This window comes from Chenopodium quinoa, unplaced genomic scaffold (assembly GCF_001683475.1).
Source record: "Chenopodium quinoa cultivar QQ74 unplaced genomic scaffold, ASM168347v1, whole genome shotgun sequence".
Lineage (NCBI taxonomy): Eukaryota > Viridiplantae > Streptophyta > Magnoliopsida > Caryophyllales > Amaranthaceae > Chenopodium > Chenopodium quinoa.
Window position 1 is genome coordinate 2,092,537 of NW_018743850.1, and position 24,508 is coordinate 2,117,044.

Here is a 24,508-nt window from a genome sequence, read left to right on the forward strand (position 1 = left end):
CGTGGCACTTGGCGAATAACTGGAATACCAAGTGTCGTTTCGTGGCCTGACTACGAGACCGACTTTATTTATTAGTGATATGATATGATATGATAGATTTGAACTTTACAGTTAGTAGAGTAGATTAGGAGAGAGAAATAGAGAATTTAATTTGTTGTTAATTTTTAGAGACTATTATTCTAAGAAATTGTGGTTTTCTTTTTGCGCAAAAATAAAAAAATAAACTTCGTATTAAATTGGGCTTACTCCAACCATATTCTAAGTGTTACACTTTTCATGATTAACTCGTTTTTTTTTTTTTTAAGTGCTCTCCTTTTTCCAAATTCAATCTTATACCCCAATTTAACAACATATTCTCCCGTCAAAGAAAAAAAAAAACATATTCGCCAACACGAACCTTTCACTAATAATATCTCTACTTATTAGAAATATAAATCCAAACCGTTTTAAAAGTATGAATAAAATCTTATGAATAGTGTTTAGACGATAACATAATTATTATCTTTACCTTTAAAATAATTTAAGATAACTCTTATGAATAATGTTTAAAATATATACTTTTAAAAATGTTTATTTACTCATTCGCTCTTATTAATGTTAATTGCCCTATTTTAACTCTTAAGAATAGTGTTCAAACATATATATCAGTAAAAATATTTATTTACATATTTTCCCTCATTATTGTTACTAACAACTAAAGTTATGACATAGGGCCAAAACACTAAACCGAAAGAGCTCCTTAGCTATATCTAAAGATGGCATTGGGCCGGGTCGGCCCAAGGCCCGACATGAAAAAAGCCAAGCACGTTACTGTGCGTACTGGGCCATGGGCTGCCTTTATTAGGGAGAAGCACGATAAGACACGACATGACTTGACCCGGCACGATAAAGCACACTAAAATCAATGAAAATTTGCTTAGGCACGCAAGCCCGACATGTGGACCTAGGCCGTGCATGATCTAACCTTTTGAAATGGGTCGGGCCTCATTGAACCCAAAGCACGTGGGCCCACACGAGGCACGATCCGACACGGCCCAAAGCCATCTTTAACTATATTAAGTCATGATGCGCACATTGTGCGCGTTTATAATAAGTTGATATTCGAAAATTATAACTACATTTAATCTAATGTACTGTATAAAACACAAATGAAAGTCAAAATGATACGAGTGCACTCGTATGTGATTTAAGCAAAAATTAAAGTTGTCATTTACTTCGTATTTTGTAATTGAAGGGATACAAATTTTAGGGGTGGGGGAATAAGTTGAAGAGAAAAGGTGAAATAAAAATTTAATAGGTAAGGAAGATATATGGATATAGAAGGGAAGGTGAATGATGATCAATTTTATGTCATCAATCTAGATTGTATTTCGTATTATTTTATTGAATAATTGGTTGTAACATGTGAACGAAATGCAATTGGCTGTGTTTTGAGTTATGGTCTTATGGACATTCCTAGACAATTGTTCTCTTTTCCTATTTAATTAAACTCCCTCAACTCCTCAAGTTTCAGGTAATTAACCACCCCTTAAGTATCGTAGTTGGAAGGACCAATTTTGTGAACCTAAGGTTACGTAGTTAATCCTCAACTAAGTACACCAAATCTTGTTTGAAATTACTATGGACTATGGAGTACTGGGTTATGTAATTATGTCAACTGGCAAGTATACTACTTTAATAGTTTTTCCGTAACATAAAGGAAAGTAAACTGACTACTTGAATTTAGACCCTTGATCGGGTCTTGGCTTTTGGAACAAAAAGGGAATGACAAAAGAACCTGAATCACACTACAAGAAATTCGACTTTGGGCAACCACTAAACTCGAAGCCCAAAACCAGTATTTCGTCGCCCAAACCCTTGGGCAACGAAATGGGTCTAGACATGGGTCCGAAGCCCTAAGGTCGAAGCCCATTACATATTGGGCGACGAATGTTTATTTCGTTGCACAAAGGTTACTTTGTGCAACGAACACGTTAGTTGCCTATGATCTGTTCATTTCGTCGCCCATAATATTTTGGGCGACGACCAAGTTCGTTGCCCTATATTTGATACTTTGGGCGACAAATTATTTTCGTTGCCCATAATATTTTGGGCAACGAAATTAATCGACGCCCATCTTTGCCCCAATGGCCCAATATGCGTTATGTCGTTGCCTATAGTACTTTGTGCAACAAAGTTACTCGTTGTCCATATTTGTCGGTATCGATCATATGCTTTTTAATAGGGTCGAGTGTTTTTATTATTTTCTTACTATGGGTAGTACAACCTATTAAAAAACAAATAAATCTGAAAATGAATTCAAATACCAAACATTTTGAATAATTATTATATGAAATAGTTTAATTTATAAAAACATATTAAGAAAATGTGTAAATTATAAGATAATCCCACTTTGTCAACAAGGTACATGATCCTTTAAAAATTAAATAAAATAACACTAATTACAAACTTAATTACATCGACCCCTTCTCAACGCTGCTCATATATACCACCTTCAATAGTTGCGATCATCCATCTTTCGAATTCATTGCTAGCCCATGTTATTCCTATGTAAGTGAAACATAAGTTAGTAACATCAAAATAATTATTGAAAGCATCCGATATTTTAGTATATAAATCATGCAATCATTTTCACAAAAATATATACTAGTTATTTTCACCTTGCGAATGAGGATATATCAAAGGGGATGCAAGAAGAATTTACATTTCCTTTCAAAAAAATAATATACCTTTGTCCTACAAAATTTGAGACTCAACATACCTCAGAAAAATTCATTCCAAATGATAAAGCATACCTCACGAAAATTCATTGATGATGAACACGGGCCTCCACCCAATGCTTGCCTAAAAAATCCACAAGCTTTTTTCCTGAATCTAGAATTCGACACTCAAAATGTATACTACTAAGTTGCCACAGGATCAGTTATAGGTTTGGTTATGTTATCAGGCTCTAGGTCAAGCTTTTTGACCTGAGCCAGACCAACGCACAATAGATATTGACTAGTTATATCAGGTTTTTAAAACCGGTCTATATTCAGATGAAGCTATAAATTTTGTGACTGGCTCGGAATTAAGCTTGGTAAAGAAGCTAATATGCATATGCCCAAAGATCCCAATAATAGAAATCAGATTTAAAACCATTTATCCCTACATCACACAACAATATCTTTGAACTGAAAGGGTATTTTATCAGTACTCTAACACCAGAAAGCTTGCACAAACAACGACCAGAAACCAAATATGATGTTTGGTACAAACGCCCAGACAAATCAATCCCAACTCTAAACACATGGCACATTAACAAATTAATCTTGTTAATTACCACAACAGCAACCCTAATAACAAATGATAAGGAAAAGAATGCTAAACTATGCCAAGTTTCTACATAAATAAAAAAAAGCAAGTACTGAAATGAAAAGTGTTATGCTAAACTATACTATGCTAAATTTTGCCAGAGCTTTATTTTTCGGAAGGGAAAGGGGATAGCATATGTACTTCATCGAAGGGGAGAGTCACAAGTTCCTGCTTCAATTGTTTATTCAATTTCTAGGAGAAGAATATGATAGCACAATCAGAAAAGTAATAGTTCGTATTGCAAAATACACATCGACCTATAAAAAACTCTTTTTTATGTCAACTAATAATTATCCCTCTTTCTGAACAAGAGTTGTCTTATGTTATTGAACATACGTTAAGTGAATCAATGGAGTTTAACATTACTAACAAGCCTCATGTGTCTAAGATCGATAAGATTATCATACATAGTACTAATTGATTAGAATTTACACTGTAATTGTAAAATGGCAATAAATTACACGGGAATAACTTCATCTTCCGCCAGTATAGCTTGTAAGTTACCAAATCTGATGTTTCTAAAACTTCCTATGAAAATACAAGTAATGCAAAACCAAAGTTGCAGATAGAGGAACACAAAGGCGAGAGGGGATTCTGCATACTCAGCCGACAACTTAAAATACATATAGTCGGCTGAGCAGAGGAGTCATCTATTAACTCTACTCTTTCACAGGTTCATATAATAGCTCCATGCACTTATCTCCAGTTAAAGTTGTGGTGATAGTCAGGACAATGAGATGAACACAGTCGTGGTAAGGAAAAATAAAGGACGATAAAATATGAAGCAGAATCAACCAGCAGTGCTTCTCAATGTCCTAATGATAGTAGGCTTGTAAAGGTCGAACAGAGGCAACAAAAGAAAAGAAGGAAAAGTTCGAGGTTTAAGGATAAGACACGTGCTATGCTAAAAAGGATGTAAGAAAGAACCCAATGCTACAGAAACAGTCAGGCTCTACAGAGGAGAGTGATGGGGATGATGATAGACACCATAGACATAGTATACAAGGACTAGGTCCAATTCCAAGAAAGAGTAAGATCTTGGAGATATTATATTTTACATGTTTATAGAAGTGAATTATATTTGACTGCATACTCCATCCAACTATTCAGTATGCTTGCTTCATAAACTTCATAAAAAGCTAATAGACACTACCAAGAACCATAACAGCAACAACACACAACAACATATTTTTTTTATAATAACTAAAAATATATATCTCAAATAGAAGATGAGTAAGTGTCATACCTAAGTTGCTCAAACATTTTCATCATATCATCTCTGAGCTTCTTTTCACGTTTCTGAGCTTCTATGTTGATTCTAGATACGGTCGCTTTAAGCTCATCATTTGATGCTATAAGCTCTTCATTTGAGGTTCTAAGCTCTTCATTAGATTCCTTCAGGGATTCAATCTGAGATACAAGTACACCCTCACGTGTTGCGGCATCCTCTTTTAATTGTTGAATCTCAGCTGATAATTTCACTCTAACTTCATTAGTTTCTCCTTCAACTCTTCTTTTCTTAGGTGGACGAGCTCCAGGACCAAGTCCCTTGACATATCCAGACTTTGGTTTGAAAACCTCCATGTATGCTGCTTTGACACTTAGTGTATCTTCACCATGCTCTTTCACTTCTTTTTCATGAAGGTTTCTAAGCGCTTCATAGTCTTTTTCAGCATTAGGTTCAAATCCCTTGTCTTTATGCCTAGCATATTAATTCAAGCACAAGAATAAACAACTTAATTCAATGATTTATAAAATTTAAAAAACTTATATAAAAAAATACTAAAAAAAACCACCAAGGGACTATTGATTACTTTTTAGTTTTCTCAAATAAGGTGATGTACAGAGGATCCTGTTGAGTTTCAAGTGGATTATCTGATGATCCTTCATGTTCTTGACTACCTTGAGTTTGTTGCACATTCATCTGCATTTATGATAAGCAATGCCAAATTATACAATGAAATGTGATCAGTGCTCAAATAATAGTTACAGTCCAAAAGCTAGCAGAACTAATCTACCATGAAATTATTCATTTGCACCACTTTAAACAAATTATTATATAAATCATTGTAAAAATATAAAAGCCGTACCAATTCATGGAAAATTCTTGCGGTAGACCTTGCACCATTTGCAGGAGTTTCAGTTTGCTTAAGCTTATTATCCGTGTTAACTTTACTAATACGCTACAAGCCATAAAAAAACAAGGCACTATCAGATTATCATAATATAAATTCAACTAATGGTCAGGTAAAAAAAGAGTCAAATGGAATTTTACCTTTTGCTTTTCATCATTCCAATACTCACATACTAGCCATGTCCATTGGTTAGCATCAATATTATCTGGTCTGCTATTTATAGCATCTGCAATAGACTTGTTTCTAAAGTATTTCTCTTTAAGCCTAAATCTCCAATGTTTATACAACATGGAGCACTGAAAGCTCAACGCATCAGTAACATCAGCACCAGCAACTTTATCAGGTAAATCATATTTAGCCTGCCAACGTAAATCATAATAAATATGCATCCATATATGCTAAACACATTCAGACATTTTTCATGGTCTCAAATACTTCCAAAACTTACTCGAATCTTTTTATACAGCCTCTCTTTTGCACCTGAATCCATTTTAGTCCAATTCCTGTCATGAATAAAGTAAATTTAGAGTCATGAAAATTAACTTTAGCAGCATATATTCAAAAAACTTGTAAGTTAAAGCACATACAATGACTTGAGGGGACAAAATTCTTTCACCCAATTGCTACAATCACATATGAATTCATCTGCCTTTTCACCAACCACCCGTCGAAGCTCATCCATGAAATTTATTTTAATCTTTTCTTCAGAATTAGGATTCCACATCTTAGTAACATATTTCTTACCCCTAGTTGGCCCACGCCTCTTACGATCAGGAAACTTTAGTCGATGTTCAGCTTGTTCAAGCCTTCGTTTCTCCCGGTATGTCAATCTTTGCTCTCTGGACTGATCACTAGTTGATGCTTCTGCATCATGCTGCTGCTCCTGATTCGGTTGTTGTTGCTGCCCCACAATCTGCTGTTGTTGCTGCTGATGCACATTCTGCTGTTGTTGCTGCTGGACAGTTTGTTGTTGCTGCCCCACAATCTGCTGTTGTTGTTGCTGGACAGTTTCTTGTTGCTGTTCTGCATTTTGTTGTTGTTGCTGCTTTGTATTCTGTTGTTGCACATTGTGCACATGTTGCCTTGTACTTGACGCTTGCCTTGTCTTAGGCAACTGTGATGCATCCCGCTGCACTTGCTCAATTGCCATTTTCCTATAACAATTTCTTGTGCATAATATTAGTGATATTCAAATAAGTATAAAAGCAGCATAAAATTATGAAAAACTAAACTCCATCAAATCCAATCTATGTAAAGAAACATATAAATGAAAAGACTTACTCAACAAATTAGCAGTTGCATTGCAATGGAGGGAAGACCCCAAACAAGAGAGAACAAAACAAGAAAAGCAAACAAATTGAAAAAAGAAAGCTGCTACAAAACAAAGAAACTAACACAAAGAACAGACTAAAACAAAGACTAGAGCTAGTTTATGTCAAGTGATTAACTTGTCACCATATTAGCTGAAAACCACTAATGCATAAAAATAGTTTTGCAAATTACTAACTAAGAGCAACAAAGATTTGATTATAGATTGTAGTAGCGCCTAAATTGCAACATTCTCCGCGGATGCTGGGTAACTGCAATTATACCAATACAATATATTTATTAATGTAGAAAAAATGATTTAAGTGACTCATTTACTTCATTTTAGTTTAGAAAACATCAATTACCAGAAACTAAGAAGGGGAATCTGTAGAACTATCGCTGTCAGATTCTATATCCTCAAGATTCTCATCTATCTCATGCACGCTAGAGCTTGTATCAAGATCGTCTTCATCATCCTCTTCACTTTCCTCTTCTTGCTCATCGTCATTATCCGTGTCAACAATGTTATTAGTACATTCTAAGATGACCTCTGCATCAACCAACTCTGGTTCAACATCATCTCTTACCATATTGATTTCCTCATCACTAAGTGCAGTGAACTCTTCAAGGTTAGTTGCTCCTTCTTCCACAATATTCCATAGATCTTCATTTTGTTCAGCGTCTTCATCATTAGGGAAATCAAAAAAGTTACGTGGCTTAACTTTAATTACATATTTCCAATGTCGCTCATCATGAGAAGAGATAAAGAAAACTTGTTCAATCTGAAAGGCTAATGCAAAAGGTTCATTTGTTTGCAATGTACGAGAAACATTGACAAGCGTAGACCCAAATTTATCCTTTTTAATCCCTCTTTCGTCGCTGAATACATCAAACCACTTACACCTAAACAATACCACCTTAGGACTTGTTCGGTTTTCTAAGGCATCATACTCCAGAACAATAACTTCATCTAAAGTCCCGTAAAAGTCCTTCCCTCCACTCTCTGCATCCCCTAATACAACAACGCCACTATTTTGAGTTTTTCGATGTCTTTGACGCTTTTTAGTGTGAAATCTAAACCCATTAATAACATATCCATCAAAAGTTACAACACGCTTCATTGGCCCTCGTGCCAAGCACAATAATTCTTCTGTAACTCGTTCATCCTTATCTTCCCAAAGTTGTATAATCTAATTATTTTCAATATAAATACAAATAAAAAATGAATATATGTGCAGAATTTAATGTATTTATGTGTGTATATATATATATATATATAGGAATAAAGCACTATCTTACTCTATTCTCAAACCACTTGCAGAATTCAACATCTCGATGGCCTATGTCATTCTCATACTCACTACGAACAAAAAAAAATGTTTAGCAACATTTAGTCCGTATAATCGTATAATAATATAATTATAATTTTATATACTTACTCAAAAAAAGGTTGTGCTTCTTCACAATTCTGCAAAACATACAATTGAGCTTTTCTCCAATCTTCAATACTCAATTGCTTTAAATTTGGCTTCCCCAATGTCTTGCCGGTGTTATAAAACACCGAAAGACTATGAAGTTGTGGATAGTTCATATCCTCATTTCGATCTAAACGATTGAATTGTGTCTCAATCTTAGAGAGATATCTAGCACAAAATACTAATAATTCCTTCTGAATATACCCTTCGGCAATTGAACCTTCAGGATGCGCTTTGTTCCGTACAAATGATTTAAATGTCCGCATTGCTCTATTAATAAAGACTAGAATAAGTGTAATAAAATTCACTTTATTTTTAGATATTTAGACATACAATAAATTAAACTTACCTTTCAAATCGATACATCCAGCGATAATGCACAGGTCCAGCCAATTTTGCTTCTGTAGCTAAGTGTATGGGAAGATGAATCATCACATCAAAGAAAGCCGGAACAAAGATACGTTCTAGCTTACATAATGTGATTGCTATATTTGCTTCCTGGTGTGCCTCAGTCGTATGCAACCAAAAATATCACAACTAAGCTAACTGCAAATAAACGTAGTTAGGGAAGTCGAGTTCGAATCCACAGGGAAAAAGGGACTAATAACTGGAAACCTAAGTGGAAATACTCTAGGACGGTAGTAACCTAAGTAACGAGGGGGGTTTTCACGAGCAATGATGATAAATGAACTAAGTAAGAACAACGAACGTAACGAATAGGTAATCAATGAGAAGAACGGTCTTGGTTATGCGAAATCCACTAATGAACATACAAATTGATCATAGAAGTCTCCTCAATCAAGCTCTATTGAACACCTTGTTGTAGAATTCCTAGATTCTAAATTCTCATAAATAGTTAGAAATAGCAAAGCGCTCCTTTCTAACCCTTTCTAATGTATAATATAAGACAAGCGCTCTAAATCATCCACAAGAAGAAAATAAACGGAGAAATCAACAAGGATTGAACAAATTAACACAAGCGGTCTAATTTCTTCAATAATATTATTCCTCCTTCGAGTTATAAACCAAAAGCATGCATTCATAACCTAAAGTTGCTACTTTGGAAAGATTAATTAGATGCAAGCGAATCTAACAATTCTAACCTAGCAATTGATTAAAGCAAATCATAAAATTAATTCAAGGAACAATATATATTCAATAGATATCAAAAGAAGAGAGATCTCACAAATTGTAGCCAAAAGCTTCAATCTTTAACCAAGAATCCGGAAGATTAAGCTTCCATGAATTCTAATTCTCAATCAAAGATTTCTGAAAATTGTAAAAGAAACCCTAGAGAGCTTTCAAATCTCCCAACTTCTCTTTTTTTTTTTAAAACTTAATTAAAACTAAGCTATTTATATGTTTCTATATTTTAATAACAGAACACAATAATAATAATAAAATAATATCCAAAACACGAGCCAAAACAAAGCCAAATTGCTGAAAATTAACCAAAACAGCCCGAATTTCTGCCAGAGCCGCTGCCAGCTGCTCTGGACCCGCTGGCAGCTGCTCTGGCAGCCCCTCACTCTGGTATACCCGCTGCCAGCGGCTCTGGCCAGCTGCCAGCGGCCCTGGCAGCGGTTCCTGCTGTTTTTGCCTTCTTTCCTTGCTTCTTCTTCTTGCTTTGCTTCACCTTTTCCTCAAGCTTTCTTCCTTGCTCTTCCATGCTCCATCACAACTCTCAAATCACGAGCCAAGGTCCATCCTTCTTACATAACTCTTCATTGGTTCCCGAGCTCACTCACTCACTTATACTCATAAATCCCGCCTTTTGCACATAAGTGAGATCACAGCCCAAAACTCACAAAAGCTAACAAAAGTACATATAAAGCATCAAAACACACCCTAAAATGCTTCTCTCAACCCATGATAAGAAGGCTTATCAAATTCCCCCATGCTTGAACCTTTACTCGCCCTCGAGTAAACTTAGAGAATAAAACACATCCTCCTCACTAAGGTTCAAAACAGAAGATGGTGGAATCAAACTAGCTCTACGCACTCAAACTCAACAAAACATCCTAGTACTTATCAACCAATCACAATCACACTCCCCCATACTTCACACTTTGAATCTCCCTTTTTTCTTATTTATCAATTCATCCCCAAAATCAACTTGGAACGATAAACGCATAGCCATGAGTATGAATATTCTCAACCGCCTAAAGAAATGAAATTTTTGATAAAATTGGGCAAACAAAAACTCAACTTAACCAAAAATCTCATAAAAACACTTCCACATTCAAGAGTGAAAACAAACAACTCATGCTCTCAAATTCCTAAGATGATCAACAAATTCCCCCAAAATCTCAACTATCTCCCAAAATCACCAAGATGAAACCTACCCCGACACCTCCTTATATCTCCTCCCCTTATGACACCGACTCCGGCAAATAGATGCGAAATTTCCTTGAAAAATCAAATTCATGAACATTTCTCTCTTTTTTCTCTCATTTTGCCTAGGAGCCCTTTCGGGTTTTCATCCTAGCCTCTCATCTTTTTCCAAATCTCACTTTCTCACCCACTCATTAGCCACTTTTTTGCTTAGGTCGCCCTTTCGGGTTTTCAACCTAACCGGGCCCCCATTTTTGCCTAAGCCGCCTTTTCAGGTTTTCGACTTAGCGGGTTTCTTTTTCTTTTTTCTTTCTTTCTTTTTTTTTCATACTTTTTTCTGTTTTTTTTTTCAAGCTTGCTTCATTGAACCACAATTAAGATAGCTATACAAAACCATCAAATTAAGATAACTATACAATTTGTAATGATATGCAAGAATTGCTTCCCCCCCTACTTGAATGAAACATTGTCCTCAATGCAAGAACAACAACAATTAAAACAAAAGTATGGGAAAGGAAGAAGGATGCAAAACCTCAAGGAGAAGGACCTCCGGAGCCGGAAGATTAGGCATTATCAAGGATTTCAAAAATTTCGAGAAGAAAAAATGAACTATGGGAACCCCAAGTGTTGCCCATGGGAAGATCATTCCAACCAAAAGCATTTTTAATTACCGCATAAGGCATGATATAGTTCTTATTGTTAAAATTGAAAGAAATTCTTGACATCCCTTAGTCAAAGTGGAAAGGAATTCATGTATACCTCACATAAGTAGGTGCGCTCGTGCTCCATCACCTCCTCCAAACCAACCTCTTGCAATGCCTCCAAATCGAAGAACTTTGTGCATTGCACTATACTCTTGGGTTGTTGGAGTTCAAATAGCTTGCTCCTTTGTAGTGAGCCTAATTCCCATGAAGTCACTTGCTTGGGGAAAAGAGGGTGATTCACCCTCTTTTGAAGTATCACCTTGTTGTCTCTTCCCATTGCTTAAGAATGAATTGCACAACTCACACTTTATTCTTCAAAGCACAATGAACACACCACCAAACCTCCAAACACCAAGGTTCTCACAATTCCTCAAATGCCAAGTGTGAAATTGAGAAATTGAAACAATTTTAGGTTGAATTGTCTTTGAAAGTGAGGGAAAGGGATTGTGTGTAGGAAAGATTGGGTTAGGGTTTGGGAGTATGAGTGTGGGATTGCTAAGGGAAAGAGAAGAAGGATGAATTGGATTTTAGAAATCAAGAAATGGGTCAAAAAGGGTGAAAAATTCAGGAAAGGCTGGAAAGGCCGCTGGTAGCGGCTTGGGACCCGCTGCCAGCGGCTAAAGCAGAGCTGTTGGATCTTCTTTGCTGGAAGACCCGCTGGCAGCGGCTATACTGCGTAAATTTTTTTTTTTTTTTTTTTTTTTTTTTTTTTTTTTTTTTTGAAATTAACAAAACGTAGAGGGGGGGCCCGCTGGCAGCGGCTCAGGAGCAGCTACCAGCGGCTGGGACAGAAACAAAGGGGTTTGGGCTGCAAGAAGACCCGCTGGTAGCGGCTGCAGAGCAGCTGCCAGCGACTACTGCAGGGATAGCCCCCCTTTGGCCTGTTTTGCTCTGTTTTTGCTGCTCTTCGCGCATAACAAATACTCCCAAGGCATCCACCTACACAAACACAATAAAAAATACTCTTCACATCACAAGAAAAATAAAAAACTAAACTACAAGAAGAAATGGGGAAGATTTTCGATCGGGTTGCCTCCCGATTAGCGCCTTTGTTTTACGTCGTTGGCTCGACGCGGCTCATCCCACTTCGCTACTCCATTGATGGCTCGTAGAGATCGATGCACTCCACGTTCTCGGTTTTGAAACCCTCGAAGTAGGGTTTGAGCCTTTTTCCATTCACTTTGAACATGTTGTTGGTCTCTAAACTCCGAATTTCTACCGCTCCATGCGGATAGACCTTGTCAACTTGAATTGGACCCTTCCAACGGGAGCTCATCTTGTCATGCCACACCTTATTCTTTGCTGTGTGGTATACCTGGGATAATTTCTTGCCCGGAAATGATGACGGGGTGGGTGTTGCCCCTAGTGGTATAGGTGGAAGCTTGGACTGTTCATTCAATTCCGCCACCTTCACCTGCACATTAGTAGGTATAGAAGAATCCAAGCAATCACCAGACACAACATTAGTAATAGGTGTGAGGAGCTCATCCCCATGATCAATGTTAGAAACATCATGCAATATTGGATCGACAACATTTATAGAATATAAAGAATGAGTATCAACAGGATACTTTATGGTATCATAAATGTTATACACAATTGCTTTCCCATCAACCTCCATAGTCAAAGAACCGGTAGACACATCGATTTTTGTCTTAGCAGTCTTTAAGAAAGGTCTTCCTAACAGGATGGGGGCTGCTTGTTTGTCATGTTCCATGTCAAGGACGTAAAAGTCAGCAGGAAAGATCAATCCATCAACCTTAACAAGTACATCTTCTATTACCCCCTTAGGATATACATTGGACCTATCAGCTAACTGAATTACTACCCCAGTTTCATGCAAAGGCCCAAGTTCTAAAGATTTAAACAGGGAGTAGGGAATGACATTGATTGATGCACCTAGGTCCAACATGGCTCGGTGTAATGTGGTGTCTCCTATTGTAACAGGAATAGTAAACATACCAGGATCACCACATTTTTCTGGGAGTTTCTTTTGGAAAACTGCAGAAACATGAGCACTCACCTTCACTTTTTCTTTTCCTCCCAACCTGTGCTTTTTCTTGATCGTACACAGTTCCTTCATAAACTTAGCAAAACGAGGAACACTTTTAATCACATTCAAGAGGGGCATATTTACCTCACATTTGCTGAAAGTCTCATAAATATCCTTGTCTTTCTCATACCTTCGAGTATCTTGCAAGGCTTCTGGGAAAGGTGGCACAGGCTCATAAGAGGTAAAGGTTGGCGGATTCGCCTTAGTTTCTTGTTCTACTTCCTCCTCCTCAACTCCAATCAAGTCTTTAGCCTTCTTAGGTGCAACTACAGTTTCTTGCAACTTTTTGCCACTTCTCAATGTTATTGCATTAACTTGTTGCTTAGGGTTCAGCTCCGTTTGGGATGGAAGCTTTCCAGAGTCCTTAGCTTCAAGTCGGCTTACTGCACTTGAGATTTGACTGACTTGATTCTCCAGGTTTTGAATACTTGATCTGGTTTCTTGTTGAAATTGCATCATATTCTGCTGCATGGTAGAAACATTAGAAGTTAGTGATCTAATCATTTCTTCAGTTGACATATTACCTGAATTAGAGCTTTGGCCTTGAGGTGTTAGGAACGGTGCCCTATATTGCTGAAACTGTTGTTGACCTTGAGCATGCTGATGTTGTTGGTTTCCTTGGGAATTCCCATATCTCAAATTTGGATGATCTCTCCATCCTGGGTTGTAGGTATTTGAAAAGGGATCATATCTTCTCTGCGGACCTTGCCCTTGGAAACCCATTGCATTGGCCTGCTCATTCTGTTCCTCTTGTAATTGAGGACATGCATCAGTGGGATGTCCTGTGGAGGTGCATAAACCACAAGCATTCAGTTGCTGTGGATTCCTTGAGTTCACCATGAACTCACGCATCATAGAAGTCAAATCAGCTACTTGACTCTCTAACTCAGTTGTATTTGAATTTGCTGCATTCACCCGGCGCGTGGGAGTTCTCTGACTGAACTGCCTAGAATTCTCTGCTAGCTCTGCAATCAGCCTAGTTGCATCTCCTGGAGTCTTATTCACTAGCCCTCCACCACTTGCTGCATTCACCATCCTCAAATCATCATCTGTTAGACCTCCATAGAAGTATAGGATGAGGTCTTGATCGGAATACCCATGGTACGGACAACTAGCACACAATCTCTTGAATCTCTCCCAATACTCATACAAGGACTCATCTTCCTTCTGATCCACATTGCTGATAGCTTTCTTAAGGCTTGCAGAAATAGTGGCTGGGTAATACTTCTCTAAGAAACACTTCTTCAAACCTGCCCAATTTGTTATGCTCCCTGGGGGAAGATAGTAAAACCAATCCTTCGCTGCATCTTTGAGAGAAAAAGGAAATGCTCTCAACTGAATTTGCTCATCAGTCATCCCAATCGGTTTCATGCTAGTACATACCACATGAAATTCTGCCAGATGTTTATTTGGATCTTCACCCTTCATGCCATGGAATGCCGGCAATAGATGAATTAGACCGGATTTGATCTCAACATTAGTACCTTCCTCCAACTGCTGGTATGCAATGCACAACGGTTGTTGGTTCAAGTTAGGGGCTGTAAGTTCTCTTAGAGTTCGATTGTCAGCCATCTCCTCTTCTTCTTGAATATTGAAGGAGTACGTTGATTCACTAGGGGTTGTTTTTGCCTCTTTTCGCAACCTGGAAATATTCCTTTCAATTTCTGGATCAAACTGCAAAACTTCTTTGTTAGCAGAACGGGTACTTATCATACCCTAGCGAACAAACAAAGAAAGATAGCTAAGAACAGTCCTAAAATAAATTCTACTAAGATAAACAATTAAAAAGTAACGCCTTAATTCCCCGGCAACGGCGCCAAAATTTGGTGTGCCTCAGTCGTATGCAACCAAAAATATCACAACTAAGCTAACTGCAAATAAACGTAGTTAGGGAAGTCGAGTTCGAATCCACAGGGAAAAAGGGACTAATAACTGGAAACCTAAGTGGAAATACTCTAGGACGGTAGTAACCTAAGTAACGAAGGGGGTTTTCACGAGCAATGATGATAAATGAACTAAGTAAGAACAACGAACGTAACGAATAGGTAATCAATGAGAAGAACGGTCTTGGTTATGCGAAATCCACTAATGAACATACAAATTGATCATAGAAGTCTCCTCAATCAAGCTCTATTGAACACCTTGTTGTAGAATTCCTAGATTCTAAATTCTCATAAATAGTTAGAAATAGCAAAGCGCTCCTTTCTAACCCTTTCTAATGTATAATATAAGACAAGCGCTCTAAATCATCCACAAGAAGAAAATAAACGGAGAAATCAACAAGGATTGAACAAATTAACACAAGCGGTCTAATTTCTTCAATAATATTATTCCTCCTTCGAGTTATAAACCAAAAGCATGCATTCATAACCTAAAGTTGCTACTTTGGAAAGATTAATTAGATGCAAGCGAATCTAACAATTCTAACCTAGCAATTGATTAAAGCAAATCATAAAATTAATTCAAGGAACAATATATATTCAATAGATATCAAAAGAAGAGAGATCTCACAAATTGTAGCCAAAAGCTTCAATCTTTAACCAAGAATCCGGAAGATTAAGCTTCCATGAATTCTAATTCTCAATCAAAGATTTCTGAAAATTGTAAAAGAAACCCTAGAGAGCTTTCAAATCTCCCAACTTCTCTTTTTTTTTTTAAAACTTAATTAAAACTAAGCTATTTATATGTTTCTATATTTTAATAACAGAACACAATAATAATAATAAAATAATATCCAAAACACGAGCCAAAACAAAGCCAAATTGCTGAAAATTAACCAAAACAGCCCGAATTTCTGCCAGAGCCGCTGCCAGCTGCTCTGGACCCGCTGGCAGCTGCTCTGGCAGCCCCTCACTCTGGTATACCCGCTGCCAGCGGCTCTGGCCAGCTGCCAGCGGCCCTGGCAGCGGTTCCTGCTGTTTTTGCCTTCTTTCCTTGCTTCTTCTTCTTGCTTTGCTTCACCTTTTCCTCAAGCTTTCTTCCTTGCTCTTCCATGCTCCATCACAACTCTCAAATCACGAGCCAAGGTCCATCCTTCTTACATAACTCTTCATTGGTTCCCGAGCTCACTCACTCACTTATACTCATAAATCCCGCCTTTTGCACATAAGTGAGATCACAGCCCAAAACTCACAAAAGCTAACAAAAGTACATATAAAGCATCAAAACACACCCTAAAATGCTTCTCTCAACCCATGATAAGAAGGCTTATCACTTCCATTCGTTCCAAGTCGGCTACTTTTAAGGTCTTAGCGCAAAGCTGCTTAAAAAACAAACTAAGCTCTCTTAAAGGTTCTAAAACTTTTTCATCTAAGACACCTTGAAAGGTCGGGGTAAGCAAATCTTGCATGAAAACATGAAAATCATGAGTTTTCATTCCTATGATTTTTCCATCTTGCAAAGAAGCACATCGAGAAATGTTAGATGAATAACCATCGGGGAATGCTAATTTCGATAAAAATGTGACAATTTTCCTCCTTTCATGTAAGGTCAAGTTGAAAGGGGCTCGCAGTATTTGATACTTGTCCCTTACTTTCTTCGGTCGAAGATCATCGTGCATTTTCATGGCTTCTAAATCCAACCGAGCATTTACAGAGTCTTTGTTCTTTCCAGGTAAGTCAAGCAATGTGCCTAATATATTTTCACAAACGTTTTTTTCCACATGCATCACATCCAAATTGTGTCGAACTAACAGATGTCTCCAATAAGGCAATTGAAAAAAAACGCTAATCTTTTTCCACTGGTGAACAATATATCTTTCCCCTCTTTTTCGTTTCCCTTTATTATCTTTACCAAATTCCACATTAGGGTATCCATGTAGCTGCTCCAAAGCATCATTCCCTGATAATGGATTAGGTGGTGCACGCCTTTCAACTTTCTTATTAAAGAACCTCTTATTAAGTCTCCACTTATGATCTGGTTCTAAAAAAACACGATGACACATATAACACCATTTGTGGCCATGTTTCAACCATTCGGAATTTGTGTCTTTGTGGCAATTAGGGCAAGCCTTCGCCCCTTTAGTGCTCCAGCCAGACAAATTGGCATATGCTGGGAAATCACTAATTGTCCACATTAACACTGCTCGCATATTAAATGTCTCCTTACTATGGGCATCAAAGGTTTGTACCCCACTCTCCCATAATTCCTTCAACTCATCTATCAAAGGTTGCAAAAAAACATCTATGTCATTACCAGGAGATTTAGGGCCGGGAATTAATAATGACAACATCATGTTGTCACTTTTCATGCACATCCAAGGAGGTAAATTATAAGGTACTAACATAACAGGCCATATGCTATATCTACTACTCATGTTCGCCCCGGGATTGAACCCATCACTAGCTAAAGCCAAGCGTACATTACGTGCATCTGCAGCAAATTCGGGATATAGCTCATCTAAAGACTTCCACGATTTTGAATCTCTTGGGTGTCTCATAATACTGTCGTCATCATCACCAGCATGTCCTTTATTATGCCACCGCATGTGCATTGCGAGCTTGGAGCACATGAACATCCTTTGGAGCCTTGGAATAAGTGGAAAATGGCGCAAGACTAATTGAGGTACTCGTGTTTTTCTATGGACACCCTCATCTTCATCGTCTGAATTCTCATCATCTTGAGAAATATCCTGCTTCCATCGAGGTGCTGAACACTTAGGACATTTAACTTCATTTGCAAACTCCTTTCTAAATAAAACACAATGGTTGACGCATGCATCAATCTTAACATAATCTAACCCTAGCGCTTTAGTATATTTTTTTGCGTCATAAGAGCTTGAAGGCAAATTGTTATCATAATTAAACGCCCTATGCAATGCATTCAATAACATTGAAAAAGACTTATCACTCCACTTGTTGCTAACTTTAATGTGCAACAATGACATAATAAACTCCAATCTCTTAAATGTTTTACATCCTGGATACAAGTCAGCCTCCATATCCTCCACTAATTTTTGGAGCAACATAGGAGTTTCACTAGTGCCACTACTTGATCCTATATATGTGGTTCTTTCATTTTCATTGATTGATGTAGAGTTTATAGAATTCCACGCGCTTGTTGCATCGAAAACAAATGGAGCCATGTCATCAAAAGGACGATCCTCACTCTCATTATCTGAAACCTCTGCTACATACCCTTGATCTTTATTTTTATCAATTTGCTCTACACTTTCTCCGTGACTCAACCATGGGTTGTAACTACGATCAATGCCATATACTAGCAAGTGACATAGCATATTTTTACGAGTTTGTGACATAACCAATCTACAGTTAAGACAAGGACATTTCAACATTGTTTCGCCACTTATTCCCCTAAAAGCAAACCGTAGAAATTCATTAACACCCGCTATGTACTCCTTTTTTTGTCTATCCTTTACACCACTATGATTCATCCAACTTCGATCCATATTCATTCTTACAAACAATAATTAAAAAAAAAACATTAGCGACAAAAAATGATCACATTAGATAGTTTAGCTATTAACCGTGTGAACAAGAAAATCTTACATCATTAGATTCATCACAAAAACAAACATACCAAGCATCCTTGGCTTATATACAAGATTACAAGCGTGAAGTTAGGCAGAGTATACAAACTGATTAGCTAGGAATTAGCTAGAGTATACAAACTGATTAGCTCTAATTAAGGGATACATCTAAAGCTAATTATACTCCTAACATATATAACAAATATACAAATTCAGAATATATCCCAATATATTCTAACATATAGTTTAAAGATTCTTAACAGGCAGCAGCTCAATTTTTAGGCAAAGACAGCTCAATTACATCAATCTCATTCCATTTTTAAGTATCAAAAGATTGTGCAGGTAGTCAAGTTATCCATCTTTTCTTTTAATACTTTAAATTAGACCCACTGTATGAGAAAAATCCCAAGATATGTCCAACAGAATGAATATTATCAATGCAAATATTAATCTGATTATGTAAATTACATGTAATGATCATTTTAAGTATTGCTAGATATAAAGTATAATCAATCAACTAAAATTGCAAGAAATTCTCAATGAAAATCACAATAAAATTGTAAATAAAACAACAATACAATTTACTACAAAATTATCAAGAAACTAAACATATCTGAACCAAAAACACATAATCGCAACAAAATTGAAAGAGAATAAACAACGAACCAAAACCATTGTTAACATGATTCATTGATTAATCAATCGACTTTTATAAAAACGCTCAAATTTCCTATAATTCGACAAATAAAATGGGATTTCTACCTTGCATGTTAAATCAATCGACTCACATAGCAGATTATATCAATTCAAAGACCAAATTTCACCCAGAAATGTTAAAAAAAAAAAACCGAATTTGTAGATGAGAATTACCTGAATAGATACTCTTTAGATGCGAGTGTAGTGTAAGATATTGTGTGCCGCGTCGGAGAGAACCAGACTAGATCGGAGCGGCCACCGAAAAAACCTGATTTGAGGAGAAGATTATGCAATTAGAGGTAGAGTACGAGGGTTTCGTTTTAGGGAGAAGATTGAATTAGAGGTGAGGTGGGAGTTGAATACCTGATTAATTAAGAGTAGTTCATTTTTTTTTTTGAATAGAATTAAGAGTTCATTAGTTTGGGAAAAACCGCGAGAGAACTCTATACTAATTTGTGAACGTGGGAAATTACAAAATAAAAATTAAAATTTCCGCCTTATTTTTAAGTTTTGAGCGACTGTAGAATTAAATTAATTTGTCGTTTTATTAAATTTGGGCAACGAAACAAAAATTGGTAGCCCATATATATATACTCGTGGCACAAAAGTCATATTGGGCTACGGGATTGTATTTCGTCGCCCAAAATATAGATTTGGGCAACGAAATTGGATTAGAAGCCCATATTAACATTTTTGTGCAACGACAACATATTTCGTTGCCCATACTAATGAAGTTCGTTGCCCAAACCCGTTTTTCTTGTAGTGTCAATTCCTCATGAATATCCTGAACTGATTTGGCGCCAAGAAAGTGGAGTTCATTTGACGTTTTTCATTAGGACCATATTTCTAATTTTAAAAGCAAAACATGAATATCCAAACAAAATCCAAAGGTTCTCTTTTCCCCAATCTATTGAAAAAGTTAGACCCTAATCCACACTACTGATGCCAAAATACTCCAGGATGGTACATTGGTACATTTGTTATGTATCCCATCCGATTTCCTGTCACCTCCATTTCTAAAAAAATTTAGCCAATTTTGTTTTATCTCTTCGAGTTTGTGTCATGTTATTTTTGATACTGTTTCGGGTGAAAACAATGGGACCTTGCCGAAGGTCCGCTGAGATGGAGAAGACTGGATTCGGTCCAAGTTATGTTGGGCCGAAGGTTTCCTGCACAGTAAACACACGTAAACTAGCCTCGGGGGTGTTGCCGAGGAAGGCCCCTCCGATGCTAAAGTCAGTACAATGTGTAAGAAGAAGACACTATGCAAGAGAGTTTGTAGCTTGAGGCTTTTATGGAATATATCCCACTGTATCAATGAATGAATATGAATGTGTATATGTGAATCCCCCCTTGAATGAGACAATATGATAGCTTTTATACCTCATCATATATGGAGAGGTTGGGCCTTAGCCCAATTGGCTTGCTTTGTGGGCTGACCTTTGACTTTTGCACAATTTGGAGAGTTGAACCTTGACCTTGGGCTTTTAATTGGATCATTTAGTGCTTAGGCCCAATTGGACTAAATTGGACCCAAACAACTTGCCCCCCAGACCCGATTTGGAAGGATGACGGGTCGGGTTTGATTTAATTCAGAAAAGGAGGGAAGTAAATGATTTAATTAATCCAAAAATTTGAATTTAAACCGTAATTAATGAGATAACAACGGTTAATGATTGTGGAAGTTGGACGGATAATGGGCAATTTAATCACAAGATTATGTGTTTAACGGTTACTTAGTGGATTACTTAAGAGAAATTAAAACGCAGACTCCTCGTATCCCGTACCTGGAGATATAAACAGAGGCGCGTCATTTCTCCTCACTTATTCACCAACACAAACCCAGAATTCTCGAGAGAGAAACCAAGAACCCGCATCAAAACTTCGCAAATTCCCCGAGCATTAAGCTTAGAAACTGAGACTTGCCACTACGAACTCGTAAATCGGCAACTTTCGCTTCAGATTAAGGTAAATTCCTTTGATTTCAGTTTATTTTTCTTCGAATTCGAACTCCTTCCCCTTTTCTTTCGACTTTTCTCTTCGAAATAATCAATGGCGAGAGGAGTTAGAGGTAGAGCCCGTGCTCCAAGAAGAGCAAGGCCGATTCCCGATCCTAGGAACAGGATTGGGACCTGGAATGGTCAAAGGCCGGAGTCTGACCCTGCTGAAGGGATTAGGGCGACTCCCCTTTCCTCGGCTCCTCCTCAGAGAACGGAGGAGCCGAGCGCTTCTGGACGGGATGATGAAGTTCCCGCTGTCCTTTGGGATATCCTCCCCGGGTTTTCAGAATGGGAGAATGCCGAAGTTGCTTCGGCCATGATAAAGAACCGCCCCTACTCATGGTGGGTGGAGAATGCCGATCAATATCGATTTGCCGAGCAAATTGAGTTGCATTACGGCATTTTTGAAGCTGATGGGTATTGGTGCCGAATGCCCTCGGCATCCGATAGAATCCATCGTCCACCGCCGGGGTATGTGGGGGTGTACACGAGACAGCTTCAGTATGGGCTGAGGTTCCCTTTGGACGTATTCGTCCGAGACTTGCTGATCCATTACAACATCTCTCTATGTCAGTTAACCCCCACCAGCATCCGAAGGGTGATGACATACTTATGGGTCTGCAAGTTCTTCAAGTATGTGCCGAACCTGCACTGCTTCAAAAAGCTCCATCGGCTAGTGCCAAATATTCAAAGTGGGCACGGAAGCCATGGTTCTGGGTGGTACCGGATTGAGTCCCGGCCCCAATACCTAACCATGTGGCCAAACGACTCTTCAGACAAGGACTGGAGAGGTCAATGGATTTGGGTTAGGGCACCCACAGATCCGGGCCACCCTTGCGTCTTCAGCGCTCCCCGGTACCTCGCTGAGCCTGATCCCGAAATGGGAAGTCTAGGTCCCCCCGCAGATAACGGGGCGGATCCGAACCTGGATCAGCAACATATCTTCGGCAAGCTGCCGAACCGGGGGGGCAGTGGCCGAATGCAGCATATCCCGAAGACTTGGCTCCCCGATACGCATTACGTTTTCCAAGAGAACATGCTAGCAGCTGTTGGCCTCAGCCGAAAGTTTAAGGATGGTAAGCTTCTTCGGCTGGGGCCGAGGCTTTTTAATTATCTCTTTTTCTTCTCTCGCTTCGCTTTTTTATGCTGTGCCAATCTATCTGAGCTAACCTTTCCCCTTTCCTTTTTTCAGAGCGGGACGAGACCAACGTTGGCATTAACTACGCTCGTCTTGGTGTCAACCGAGAACGAGTTGTAACTGAACGGGCCCCGTCTATCACTGAGCCGAGGCATAGGGAAGTTCATCTAGACTCTTCCCACTTCCAAATTGAGGTTGTTGCTCTATATCAGAGGCAGAAGCCTTGGTGGAAGAAGAGAGACCCTTGGTTTCAGCTGCTGGCCGAAGAAGCTGAAGCTGCCCGCACAGCCGAAGAGGTTGCACGGGTACTCGAAGCTTGCGAAGGAGGAGAAGGGTACTCTAGAGCTGCTGAAGCCGAAGCTGCAGCTAGAGCAGCTGAAGAAGACGAGGCTTTGCTGAAGACCTCGGTGAGCTTTCAGACTTAACTTTTTCTTTTTTTCTTTTCTTCTTTTTTTTTTTTTTTTTTTTTTTTTACTCACATTCTTCCTCCCCCCTGTCTGTTACAGTCTGAAGAGAGTAACAGACACAGAGAAGGCAAAGCTCCTGTTCGTCCCGAAGACCAAATACAAGAGTCTTCAGACTCAGATATGGACGAGCAGCCCCTTCTGAAAAGGCGCCGAAGGATGGCCATCATCGGCCCTCATGACTTTCAGAGGAGGCCGATGACCATCGGCGTTGCAATAAGGGAACCCGATGAAGGCAATGGATCGCCGAGGGTTCCCCAGCCACCACCCCAATCACCTCAAAAGACCCCTCCGCCACCTCCTGAGATGGAGGTGGATCAGAGAACTCCCGAATCTAAGGGAGGGGTCCAAGAAGAAATCAAGAAGAGTGCTGCTGAGCACGAAAACAAGGATGCCGTGATGTCCAGTGCTGAGGGCTTCACGGCAGATATCGCCAGAGAGGTCGAGGCTTTCGTCCTCACTCCTGAAGAAGAGGAGGTCATAGTAATTGACTCCTCTGAGAAGGATGATGCTGAGACAACCAAAGCTAATCAAGCTCCATCGTCATCCTTCCCTTCTTTCCAGACTCTGCATTCTGGAGAAATGGGTTTCTCGGCCCCCCGAATTCCAATCCCAGACCACATCTGGGACCTCATATGGGGTCAGAACCGAGAAGGAGCTGCAGCCTACTTCGGCGATTTTGCTGGCATGTCCGAAGTAGACAGGGCAAGGATCTGGTCGCTGAAGGCCACTGCTGGGATGGGCGAATCCAGCAGATCAGTTCCTGACCCAGCCAGGTCTAACCAACTGCTGATGATGCAGGTAATTTTCCTTGTCTTCATTTCCTCTGAAATTCAGCTCTTTATATATATATATTTTTTTTATTTATATATATTTTTTTGTCTTCCTGTTTTCAGTTCGTGCACAATCAGACTCTCACTGTAGAGCTGATTGATACCCTACAAGATAGGGTAGACGCTGCTGTGCACGACAAGAAGGTGGCTGAAGAGGAAGTAAAGCTTGCTAAGCTGAAGCAAGCAGCAGCTGAAGAGAAACAGCAGGAGGTTGAGGAGTATGAGAAAAGAGCTGCTGAAGCCCTCAAAACCTTCTGCGACGCTATGGAGAAGGAAGTTTTTCCCCCACTGGTGGAAGTGGAAAAATTCCTCCAGGAGCATATGGGAGTGGACGTCTCCAAATTCAAGGCTGCTGTTGAGAGCCGAATTCAGGAAGGAGCTGCTGCACAAGCTGAAGTGCAGCAACGTCTAGAGGCTCTTGAAGCCAGCCGAATGGCTGCTGAAGAGCTGCTCCATGCCAAAGATGTCCAACTCTCAGAGGCTGCTGCTGCTGCCGAAGCTCAGAGAGCTGAACTCCATGAGGCTG

General features: G+C 38.8%; 3 protein-coding genes across 3 annotated transcripts; all 3 read right to left on the reverse strand.

Annotated features, from left to right (window-relative positions):
* Positions 1–2,276: 2,276 nt before the first annotated feature.
* Positions 2,277–19,896, reverse strand: LOC110685916. The gene is made up of 8 exons (XM_021862469.1): positions 19,722–19,896; positions 6,077–6,643; positions 5,938–5,992; positions 5,630–5,848; positions 5,445–5,537; positions 5,169–5,278; positions 4,601–5,056; positions 2,277–2,546 (listed from the first exon to the last, which is right to left on the reverse strand). Exons 2-8 carry the CDS (start codon positions 6,637–6,639, stop codon positions 2,531–2,533), a joined length of 1,512 nt encoding a protein of 503 aa, XP_021718161.1. The 5' UTR covers positions 6,640–6,643; positions 19,722–19,896; the 3' UTR covers positions 2,277–2,530.
* LOC110686272 lies at positions 12,401–14,398 on the reverse strand. The gene is made up of 2 exons (XM_021862885.1): positions 13,453–14,398; positions 12,401–13,311 (listed from the first exon to the last, which is right to left on the reverse strand). The coding sequence occupies exons 1-2, from the start codon at positions 14,396–14,398 to the stop codon at positions 12,401–12,403; spliced, it is 1,857 nt and encodes a 618-aa protein (XP_021718577.1).
* LOC110686273 lies at positions 16,551–18,776 on the reverse strand. Its single transcript, XM_021862886.1, has one exon. The coding sequence runs from the start codon at positions 18,774–18,776 to the stop codon at positions 16,551–16,553; it is 2,226 nt and encodes a 741-aa protein (XP_021718578.1).
* Positions 19,897–24,508: the final 4,612 nt, after the last annotated feature.